The 11,956-nt window shown below is 41.6% G+C and overlaps 2 protein-coding genes across 2 annotated transcripts; one reads left to right on the forward strand and one right to left on the reverse strand.

Moving 5' to 3' along the window:
• Positions 1–278: 278 nt before the first annotated feature.
• On the reverse strand, positions 279–799 carry SARC_10676 (hypothetical protein; the record flags this gene model as incomplete). Its single annotated transcript, XM_014295272.1, has 1 exon — positions 279–799. A coding segment is annotated over exon 1 (234 nt), but the record flags the coding sequence as incomplete, so codon positions are not given.
• A 1,205-nt stretch (positions 800–2,004) lies between these two features.
• SARC_10677 (hypothetical protein) lies at positions 2,005–10,090 on the forward strand. Its single transcript, XM_014295273.1, has 11 exons — positions 2,005–2,350; positions 3,690–3,974; positions 5,191–5,409; positions 5,619–5,753; positions 6,241–6,374; positions 6,673–6,784; positions 7,085–7,337; positions 7,944–8,179; positions 8,594–8,723; positions 9,038–9,267; positions 9,892–10,090. Exons 1-10 carry the CDS (start codon positions 2,256–2,258, stop codon positions 9,155–9,157), a joined length of 1,719 nt encoding a protein of 572 aa, XP_014150748.1. The 5' UTR covers positions 2,005–2,255; the 3' UTR covers positions 9,158–9,267; positions 9,892–10,090.
• The last annotated feature ends 1,866 nt before the right edge of the window (positions 10,091–11,956 follow it).

An 11,956-nucleotide genomic window follows, 5' to 3' on the forward strand; every position in this document is an offset into this window, starting at 1 on the left:
TATATATATATATATACATTATATATATATATATTATATATATATATATACATATATATATACATATATATATATTTATATAAATTGTGTGTGTGTCTGTGTGTGTATGTGCTTGTGCTTAAGTATGTATATTTATGTGTTTATGTATGTTTATGGTGTCTAACTGTTTTTGTACATATGTATGTATGTGTCTGTGCGTCTGTGGATATCTGAGATTCAGATACACGCACACATCTAAGTCGTCATATATGTATTGAAGCAAGTCACGGAGGAATCCTACCTGTTGAACCAGTGCCGAGTATTTCAACTAACTGATAGGGCCCCACCCTTGTTTGTTTCTTAATGAGCAATTCTCCTTCGTCCTCAATGCCTTCGCCTTCCGTATCCATTCGTGGAACCGCCATCTTCGGATGTGAAGTGACATTGAACTTCCCAGTGGGTGTTATGATTTCTAGAGCCGGCACACCTTCTTCCAGTGGTCTTGGTTTAGTTATCATACCGATATCGTGCATCTATTTATTTGTATATGAAGTAACTGTATTGTGAAGATTTGATCTTGATTGGCGTTATTCAGGAGGTTATAATCTGTCAATGTGTTGCACTCAGTTCATAATCTCGGTACGTAGCCTATGAGCGCCTCGGAATCTGTACGAAACAAGGCCTTGTAAGCTTGTACTATCCTTTGGGATGCACACGTAAATACACTACGCTTAGCACTCCCTCAAACAGTCAAACGCTTCTCAAGCGATAGTGATCGCGACACGATACTGGATACACTACGATACTCGAATAGACCTTCCACCTATAGTATTTATTACGGACCAATTTTTGGTCTGATATAGATTTTTTAAGGGTTGCTCACTGTCCGGACTTCACTTGGTATGTCCGATATAAATAGATAACAACGTACGCAGTAATAATTGGCGGAATGCCTAATACGCAAAGTGTCGTAATTACGTAATATTGCAATAATATTTAAATACAATTTTTGTTTTTTATAGTAAAAAAACACTATTTTTTTTTAAAATAGTACACGTATGGTGCATTGGTGCTAAATACACCATCAAGTTTTAGTCCAAATCGGGTTTTATTTCGTCGAGCTAAAAACCGAAGCCTGTATAATTTAGGGGGCTATGGGAATTGGGAAGCCGGTTGAAATATTTCGAATATTGTTTCTCTTCAAATTTGGGATTCTGAAATTCGCCGTTTCCTTAAATAGGCACATTTCGGTCCTAAAAGAGACTTTAGACTGCCCAAAACACCTCAAACTCAGTCCACATGTATAAACTTATTATATGCCACACAAAATGTCCCTCTATCTATAGAGAGAAAATTTAAAAATATACTCACAACGGACTACGCTGAAAAATCAGGAACATATGACCCGTATGGGACATAAATACAAACAATATAGGCACCCATTTTTCAAATTCGCCGAAATTTTTTTTATTGCATTTTTGGATAACTCTCAACCTCACAAGTGCTTTAGCAGAATTTTTGAAAATCATTGATCCAAAAAAAAATTGGCTTGAGTTTCCTGGTTCAGGACTTCCTGACTCCTGCTGTGCTCCATAAATAAATATATTGGCAATATAACTATAGGCCAAGCTCGGTTTCGTAAAGTACCGAACTTCTCTTATAAATTTAGCCAATTTATAATTGTCCACTATTCCCGTGAAAGTCCGGAACTCGTGGGAACGCAGACTGTGACTTTAGTCTCCGGACTGTCTGTGACACGCGACTAGTGCTGTCAGCGCACCACGGCAGGGCGGCAAAATCTGCAGCAGAAGGGTAAAAAAATCCCCCCAAAAACAACTGGGACAGGGCGCTGAGGCCTGAGGGCAGGGGCCCTTTTTTGCCCTCCCCCCCCCGCCCCCCTATGTTGGAGCTTGCGTGTGGACGCGGATGAAAATAAATATGTACATGTTTTTTTTACTGGGGAAAAATGACTAAAGTGTGCGATACAAACGTACAGTCGGAGAAAGCCGCCGATTCAATATTTATTATAAATTATTAGTAACTAGTCTTTAGCTATCCGCACATAACCCACACGGGGACGTCTACTATAACAAAAAACAGAAATAAATCAATATCTGAAACGTTGCAGACTTACTTGTGTACTACTCAGAAACATATTGTAGAAATATAAATATCTGTATATATATTATACATCTATATATTTATTCACATTTATATAAATATATATCCATATATATATATCCGATACCACACGTTTACCACTATACGCAGCAATTATGAGCGAATCTGACTCGTCGAGAGGTCGAAGCCGAAGCAGAAGCCCAGTCAAGGATAGGAAGGCAACTGTGGAAAAGGATACAGAACCCGATAGGTATGTTGTGTATACGTGCGTGTATACGTTATAGGTCCATTACCATACTTCTGCTGAAGGATCGAGTGCCCATATTTTCATCGATTATTCGTAAACAAGTTTCACAACATAAAATTACATCAATGTTGTTATAACTATGTGTACATGCCGTTATATATATATATATATATATATATATTACTATTATATATAATATGTGTGTATCTGTATGTATGTATGTATGTATGTATACATATTTTATTTTATAATATATATGTATATGTATATATATATATATGCGTATGTGCACTTGTGAGGGATTGTGATATATATATGTATATATTCAACTTGTATTGAATAATAGATCGCTGTCGATCGGTGTATAAAGTCATATACGCACTTACTCATTTTAGTTAAATATATATGTGTGTGAGAGAGAGAGAGAGATTGTGTAGATATATAAATATATATGCATATAATCAGCTTGTATTGAATAATGGATCGCTGTCGGTGCATAAAGTCATATACGCTCTTACTCATTGTAGTTTAATGTATATATATATATATATATACGTGTGTATATGTGTATTTAGTTATATAGATCTATTTGAAAGTATACATTATTTTTCATGTATGTTTACAAAAAGTGATTTTTATACAGTGGTGTTGTTGCGTAGTTATCGATATTATTCATTTACAATTCTTTTCAAATATCTACATAATATTATATATATATATGTATATATGTACGTGGGTGTATGTATTCATTTACAATCCCTACATATTTATTCAAGGCAGTCAGTATAGATTTTTGTATATTACATTTCTGGTCTTCACTATGTGATTTTGTATTTGTTAGTTGTATCTTGATCCTTATATTCACTACTACCCCACCGATAGCTCTACCTAGATAGCTCTATACCTACCTCGATAGCCACACCTATCTATCCATATACCTCTACCCCTACACTACCATGCCTGCTGTAGGTCATGACCTATGCTATCTCTACAGTGAAATACAGGTGTGCACAGAATCTTCGGACACTGATGTATTTCATGTCGTGATATATTTCCTTCACATACACACGCGTCGTGCAAACTTTGATCAATGCTTTAAGCATGTACACTTTCAATTTGGATATATGTTACTGTGTCTAGTAAAATGCTTTAATGTAGGCATTGGCATAAATGTGGTCTGACTGTCGTTTTTGTATGTCTTTATTTATATTAGAACCGCTATCTTCATTTATGTTAGAACCTGATGGAGTTCTGGCAGGCGTGTTTTCGTTTATGCAATCGAAACACCATGTACACTCAATATTCTTTTAACTAAAGATAACATTCGTCGTTCGTATATTAGGGCCAAGGACTCGAAAACTGAGACTGACAATAAACCTGACAGCGATACCGAGGAAAAGGCCGACCGCAAGGACAAGGACGGAAAGCGGGACAGCCCCGAGAGAAGCAGTAAGCGCGATAGCAAAGACAAGGATAAAGACAGGAAACGCTCATCCAAGGACAAGGACCGCAAATCAGATCGAAAGGAAAAGAAGTCCAAACGCTCTCGACGCAGTCGCACGCGCAGTCGCAGCGCGAGCCGTGACCGCCGTCGCAGTAGCAAACGCAGAGAACGATCGCCCTCTCGGTAGGGTTATATGGGGTGCTGAGTGTCACTTGGCGTCACTTAAGTGTTGTCTGTTGTTGGAGTCCATGTGTGCTGGATATACTCGTTGCCCTGTTTGAATGCACAGGCGCAGTTGAGCTTTGTGGGCCGTGTGTGCGTCCATGTTGGGTGTGAACTCGTGTGTGCGCAAATACATGGACACTCCTTAGTGTACGTGTATGCGTATCTGTTTGCGTATACTCTTTGGTACACATTCGATTACTTGTCCACACTTCCAATCCATATACTTCACAGCCTAGCCACCCATCTGCGGCCGGTTGTTTTGCACTGAACTGCTATTCATGCATGTTATTACGTATACCGTAGGTTGTTATATTCTGAATCACACTCCCCTCGCATCACTATCACCGAGACCACTGGGATGGCTTTGTCAGGCTGATGATTCGCTGAAAGGTTTGATTTGCTTTTCTATAAATAGTGTAGCAATGGACTTCTGCCTTGTTGACGTATGTATTCCTGCTTTTTGCATATATCGAGTCGGTGTTCTGTCCCGTGTTATACTCGCCCACAATGTAAGGCAGTTTTACCAATTAGAATGTGGGTTTTAGCGAGAAGTGCTGTTTTATTGGTCTTTTAAGAACATAGGGGGCCTATCTTGACATAATAATTACACGTTATATGCGGATTTCTTCGTCCAATTATCAGATCTTAGTCTCAGAGATAGGGTTCACCTTCAATTTTAAACGGGGTGACATGTTTCTTCGAACGCGTCCGAGGATACTCTTCTGAGGCCCTTATTGTTGGTGTTGGCCTGACTCTGCGACAAGGGTGCGACAAATCTCCTTTATATCCGGGTTTTTCGATCATCTATGTTCTTATTTAGCGCGCGCGCATACCCACGCATATAACACGAAAATACACCCTTAAGTCGACATTATCCTCTCGAGAAAAAATGGGGGGGGGTTCCCTCGGGAAGTTTCCATGTTTCTAGGCCTCGAGCACTTACTTGTCGTGCTTTGTGGTCGAGTTAAATGCTGTGTATGTGCTGGACCATGGCTGATAGAAGACACTATGCCGACATCTACACCCGTTCCCTAATTATCAGTGATATCTAAGTGTCTTATCCTTTGCGATTCGTCAAAAATAGTTATTATATCCCATACAAGTGTCCACACTGACTGTACACGTGCTAATGCATCTCCTTTCCTCTCGTTCCTGCCGTCAATGTACTTCGCAGAGAGCGCTCGTCCCGTCGCAGACGCACTCGCAGCCGCGATAGGCGCTCGCGCAGTCGTGACCGCAGTTCCAGGCACGCATACGATTCATACAGAGACCCACGGAGAAGTGACCGTGATCGCAGAGACTATGCACGGGATAGATCAGGCCGAAGTAGGGATGACCGATCCTATAGAAGTCGCCGAGAGGACGACGAGAGGGACCGGTCCAGGCGTTCTAGGTGGGGTTTGTGTTCTAATTGTGTCCTACTTTATGTCTCGATATTTAGATAGATGTAGGCGTTGTTTCCCTTCTTTTGTATACTGGAATGATCCTCTCTGTGTGGCCAGGTAGCTATCTGCTACGGGTATTCATGTGCAAATGTAAATGTATATAGTCATAGGCATTTATAGGCAAATACTAATTTTGTCACGCTATTATTCTACACAGGTCCGCAGTCCGTGAAGAATCGAGTAGGTACAGGAAAGCAGAGACCGAGTCAGAAAAGAAGGTGCGAGAGATAATTGAGGCTATGCCCGAAGAGTTTCGCAGGAAGTTGGATGAAGAAAATGACCGACAAGAACGGTAGGTGGAAGAGGCTTCTTTACAAACGTCCTTCTGTATTCGGTGACCGATCGGAGAAGATACGCTCAGTGTCGTTGGCATCTTTAGAACATTTGGATAGGCAAGGGTGAAGCAGATATTTGAGAGAGTATTCGTAAGTGCATATGTGTGTTTTGATGCTGCACGCTTTTTAAAAAACGCAAGTCGGTGTTTTTCGAAACGTGGCTGCGTTCTCACTGGCAGTGAAGTTGTGTGTCTGTGTGATATTTAGTGGACAGCTTATTCAGTTCGATCTAATGCGATTGGTGAGCCTTAGGAGGCCCGGTGTTCACGATTGGTTGTCGCCCATACGCTTATGTTTGTGATGGTTCGTTTACATGTATTCCGACTTCCTGCTGTTGTCATGTTCCCGTGATATTTATTACTCGCACACCCGTGATCAGATAGATATTTCCTTGTCGGAGTTACCTTGCACTATTTACTGACCGGTCGCATTCACTTCGTGTAGGTCCGTGGTATGCCTTCAATTGAGCCAAAACCTCAAGGATACTGACCTGGTAGACTTCTTCGTGGAGCATGAGATCATGTGCAGGGAAGCACGTATCATCTCAGACAGGAACTCCCGCAAATCCAAGGGTATCGGTATGTACAGTTCGTGTGTGTGTATCCAATAATTACAAAATATTGTTAAATAAGTATTGCACAAAAAAAAATCTAGTGTGGCTCCTTTTATTGTTGTGTTAGTCGTATAATCCAAACATATGTTTTCCTAAGCAAGATAGTATGATCAAACCATTGACTTCTTACGTCAAATGTTATAAGTTCATACCGTCTTCATTTCGCGCGCGCAGTAAGGGTCCAATTATGACGCTCAACATTTTGTCGTCACATCTCAAACAGTCTAACACCCCATACTGTGTTTGTTCTTAACGTCACGTAGCGTATGTTGAACTGCTGATGCACGCGGACATGGAAAAGGCCATTGCCTTAACTGGCACACGGTTGATGGGCGTCCCTATCATTATACAGTACTCGCAAGCCGAGAAGAACAGGTAAGAGTGCATTCACCAATGTTGTTGTATTGTGTATTTGTATGAATTATGTATTGGCTCGTTCCGTATGGAATTGGCAATGATTCCTTGAGAGGACAGTCAGGTTCCCAGGATGCTTCATCCGCTCAAGCTTGTGTTTTGCGACACGTAGTAGCTGCTGCTAAGGTGTATGTAGTAGCTGTCACACATTGATCCCAAGTGCAGCCGCATTATATGTTGAGAAAATTTGTTCGTGCTGTTCCCTTTAGATATACTTACTCAGAACATATCGATTTATGAACGATTACGCAACCTGCACAGAGTCGCACAGCAGCACACGTTGGGCCCAACAAAGATCCAGGTGTCTGGCCTACACCAAAGCTTAGAAGAAAAGCAAGTCAAGTCCCTGTTCTCGCCTGTGGGTGACATAGATAGCATGCTCAAGGTCACCGACCCATTGACAGGGCAGTACACCGGTGTGTGGCATATCAATTACAAGAAGAGTGAGTGTGCGAAGATGGCGATTGAGCAGATGCAAGGCTTTGAACTCATGGGCGTGGGGCTAGTTGTATCGGTAAGTACATTCATATAAGAGAGAGCATCTCTGTTCGGATTCGAGCCTGTTTGAGATGTGCAATTATTTTATTTTTATTTTGCCAGAATCTAGTTATATGATGCAAATCTTCCACTTTCCGTGTAGTGTGAGTTTCAATACTGGTCACTGGACAGAGGCACTTTGAGAAGTAGCAATTAAAACCCTTAGAGTTAAAGTAGCATAATTTAGGCTACCTAAGTTGGTACTCGCGAACTTCTGTTCTGTAACCGCACCTAGCGACGTCGACGTGTTTCCCCTTTCACCTAGTGACGCGTACCCCCTGCTCGTTAGTCGGAATGCCACGCTGTATCTCTGTACGATGCAATACTGGTTTCGAATGCCCTAAGTTCGTGCAATCTTCATCTCTCAGTTCCAAAACAGATACTCGCAATACTTCCCAAGGTCTGTACATGCTGTGCTACACCCCTGGCTGGCGTCAATAAGATGACAAAACTTGATATACATTTACCACAACCTGCCGTCACATTCAGTCTGCCTCCCCCCCCCCCCCCCCCCCAAAAAAAAAAGGGTAACTTTGACTTAATCCGATCCCAATTTTAATTCTCTGACACTTATATCCCACAGTTTGAAGACGCAGGAGCGCCTGCCGTAGACCCCCTCACACAGCGAGCTCCAAACGGTCTTATAATAGGCCAAGGAGTGACAACTGCTATTGCACCAGCTTTGGCTCCAGTACCCGTTCCACCAGCAACCATCCCTCCGCATCTGATGCCCAGTGTGAGTGTACCTGCGGCTGCACCCGTTGCGGCGGTGACACCGACCGAGTGTTTACGGCTCACTAATATGTTTGATCCTAATGGGTATGTTTTTTAGCGAATGATATCACGGGGATGTCTCTGTGTGAACCCTGTTCCGGTTTGTTTGCTTTTCACTGATGTGATACTCAAAGAAAATTCATAAGGTTCAAAAACTTCTCCTTTGTCTGATTTGAACGTGAGTGGGAATATAGTGTTGTGACGCTGAGAGTTCGTGGTGAGAGTGCGTTGCTATTGTGGCATGTTTACGTAATGTGGCGTCGCGCTATTTAATTGTCGCTACACGCGTGTAAACGTGCTACATTGAGGCATCTGAATAATATTCACTGCGACACCTGTTAAAGCAGTGTGGTGGTTGTATGGTCGTGGTACTTGTATCTCACCTGGCAGACTGCGTTCGCTTTCAGGTTGAATTCAAAAACGCTGACCTTTTAAACAAATATCCTAATAATTCAATAGCGAGAGAGATGAATATTGGGAGAGCGACTTAACGGAAGATGTAATGGAGGAATGCAACAACTATGGCACCGTGAAACACTGTGCGATTGACAAGGCATCGTTGGAGGGTGTTGTCTTTGTCAAATACGAGGTGAGTAATGTACAGCTCTATCTGGACGTCATATTGTTTTAGCTTGTCGTGAGTTATACCCGTGAAGTATTTTCAAGTAGGTGTGTATGCTGTCAGAACTTCCTGTGCATCGTGCCATTTGAGGGAGGGACACAAAACATTTCTTGTGTTCTATGTTTGTTTCTACTGATACATTGTGTTGCAACACTAATAGTCTCAATGATTCGCACGCCTGTACCGTTGCATCAATTACTTCTCGAATAGTTCTCGCTCGCCTATTGTGTCCCCTTAAATACACTCTTTAACGTCATATTCTTCCTCTCTATGTTTCACAGACTGCTGATATGGCCGCCGCTGGCCTCAGCAAGCTGCACGGCCGCTGGTTCGACAAAAGACAAATCGCCGCGACATACATCACTCTGGAAGAATATGCAACTAAGTGTTTGTCAGAGTAATAAATACCCAGCAACTGCTCAATAGCACGCTCTACTTTCTACTCGATATCGCGTCCTGAAAGCTCTGAACGTCAACTACTGAGTCTGCAATGCCATCCATGACAGAAAATGTATATCTCGAGTTACTGCAAAATTGCTTTCATATCTTTTTGCGAGACGATCATAACTGTATCTCTGTGTGCGCATTTTCAGTATGTGCATACGAAGCTATTGCTGAGTTTAACTTAACATTCCATTCTGCTTAAATGTTGACTCGTCAGTTTCGCGTATCGGGTCAAATTAACTTAGCTCTTTGTGTACACTCCATATGTCAAACACAAAGGTGTCGGTTTATCTAGGGCTAATTGTGTTTGGCATAATTGGCGTAATTAAACTTGTAGGGAATTACAATAAGATGCGAGCAGAATAAGTTGTTAAGTTTCGGTAGTATTGAGGTCTTACACTTCCGTGTTTTTAGACAAAACTTGGGAAGTTGCAAAAGCGGTGTTCATTATATACCCACGAGTGGAACAAGTGAAAACCATAAAAAATTGTATGTAGAGGCTAACACTAGAAACATTCAGATTATTCGTTGTGCCTCCGAGTTCGCTAGTTGAATGCTTGAGCACAATAGTGTGTTGTATCTACAAGTATTCCCCTATAAGTATCCCCAAGGATCCACTACTATCCTTCAAGTTGGACTACCCTGAGCCAGGCCCATTAATTAGCTTCTCTCTTCTACATCGTGGTCTCAGGTCTCTTGTCTGGTGAAGGTGTAGCCAACTATTCAGTACATAGGTGTCCACCAGAGCGCCCTCCTCATATACCTACAGAGAGCGACAAACTGGAACTACGGCAGCTATGCTTGTACAATCACGAATGTTCATGCGTGTGATATCATACCGCTTCAGATATTTCGAGACTACGCTACAACAGGCAAGGAGCGTGACTCTCTTTTCGTATTCTGTTTATATTTTTCCTGAGTTTTTCCTTCGAAACGCACCCAACAACAGCCTTCAGTATCTCTCTATTGTTGACATGGAGTGGAGATTTGGACAAAATAAACGTTCGCCCGATTATGATCATCCGTTTGTTTTGCTGCCAAGTAGGATCCCCATTTCAAAAAATATGCGACGGGAGAATTTTATTATGGTCAATGGACCAACCAATATGATACCTTGGAGACGGAAAAGATGTGAAGAATATAATTTGGATCCAGGAATAACCAACTAGTCAATATAAAACACGGCATTAACCCAATCTAATTGTACAGCAGTGCAAAGTCGAATCGGGGTTACGTTGGTAGTCTCGATTGACACCGCAACCGAGAATCTGCCCTGAGTACATGAAGTCAAAGGTATCCTTTCCGTCTTTCACATTGCGTTGCTCCGAGCATATAAGGTACACGTGAATGTATAAACAGCGGGTATCCTCAACTCGGAGCGAAAATGCTTGGGAAGTATGATTTACAATATCACGGATAGCAAGACAGAACTTAAAATGTGAAATCCGTGGCTTCCACCACCTAAAAACCCCATAGACTAGGATTGTTATTGTCTTTTCCAACCCAAACGCGCTTATAGATACTTGCATTCAGCTTTACTTGGGTTTGCAAGTACGTAGCAAAGGTATGAAAAATTGGTGAGGGATAGTTGTATGCCTTTCACAGGTCTGCAAGACTTTGACAGTTGGTAAGAGCATTTTGTTATACCAAGGCACATTGTCAATGCTTACCGTGAAGAAAACAAGGAATTCTAGGTGACAGCTATAGTGAGGCTGATGTGATTATGATATTTCCAAGTTTATACGCGTAGCTGTAAATATTCTTTTTAAATAGCAAAAGAATGCACTCACCAACATCATGTACATAGAGATTGATATCAATGAGCACGCATCATGAAGTTGCGAGAAATTCAAGGATACATATAATGACTGCTCGTAATAGAAGATCCTTGAAATTAAACTCTTGACAAATGATCTCTTTAGGTTTATTGAGTGTCATTGATTATAAATATTGAGATGATGATATGTATGGTCGAGTAAGTGCGTGTTTTATGGCTGGATTATAATCACCCGATTTTGTGGTGTGCGCGGCTGCCATGTGGTGATGTTGATCTTGTGTCTGACTTATTTTGTAACGATTCCTCATTTGCAACGCCCTGACATTTATGCCAGCAGTTGCTACATAAACAGGCTCGCACTCCCAGCACGCTGCCGGATTTGAGATAAATTTTAGAGTGTGTTTTGTGTAACCATTCTCTAGAGGAATATTTTATATCCGCGCCCCTTTATATCTGGTGTTTGAAGTAGTTATGCATGTGCTATACACTTGCTAGGATATTTGTTGTTAAATTGCCATACGTTACTGAATGTATAGACCTCCCCTTGCTATGGTCTTTTATCAGCGTGTACTCCTCCACGGTGGTATCAGTTGAAAGTTCACTCACATCTCTTTGCAGCACTGTGAGTCAAACGTTGTTTTCCCAAGTTGTGACATACTCCAAGTACTCTCCAGGCTTACTGCCACACCATCTACTGTGTCTTGTCAATAATCGTTTCGTTAAGAATTGAGTTGAATATATCTCGTAGAGTGATAATATATTAAATTTACCACATTTTCATGATAGGAAATTTTCAAAGTCGTCGCGTAAGTTAACGGACACGTCCGCTACTAAATGTACACCGTCAAACATCATATTGTTTCCCTAACGGCCCTTTGATGATTGCTCCTAGCCCATATGCAGCGGCTATCGGGTTTTGGAATCTGCAGCTTACTGTACGTATCTGGCTCCAGTGTAGCCTTGGCCTAGTGGTGTATGC

This window comes from Sphaeroforma arctica (genome assembly GCF_001186125.1).
Source record: "Sphaeroforma arctica JP610 unplaced genomic scaffold supercont1.1346, whole genome shotgun sequence".
Classification (NCBI taxonomy): domain Eukaryota; class Ichthyosporea; order Ichthyophonida; genus Sphaeroforma; species Sphaeroforma arctica.

Coding starts and splice junctions, on each gene's coding strand:
- SARC_10677 (XM_014295273.1), top strand. CDS start 2,256: ATGAGCGAATCTGACTCGTCGAGAGGTCGAAGCCGAAGCAGAAGCCCA. Junction 5,410..5,618: donor GACCGGTCCAGGCGTTCTAG/GTGGGGTTTGTG, acceptor TATTCTACACAG/GTCCGCAGTCCGTGAAGAAT. Junction 7,338..7,943: donor GCGTGGGGCTAGTTGTATCG/GTAAGTACATTC, acceptor TATATCCCACAG/TTTGAAGACGCAGGAGCGCC.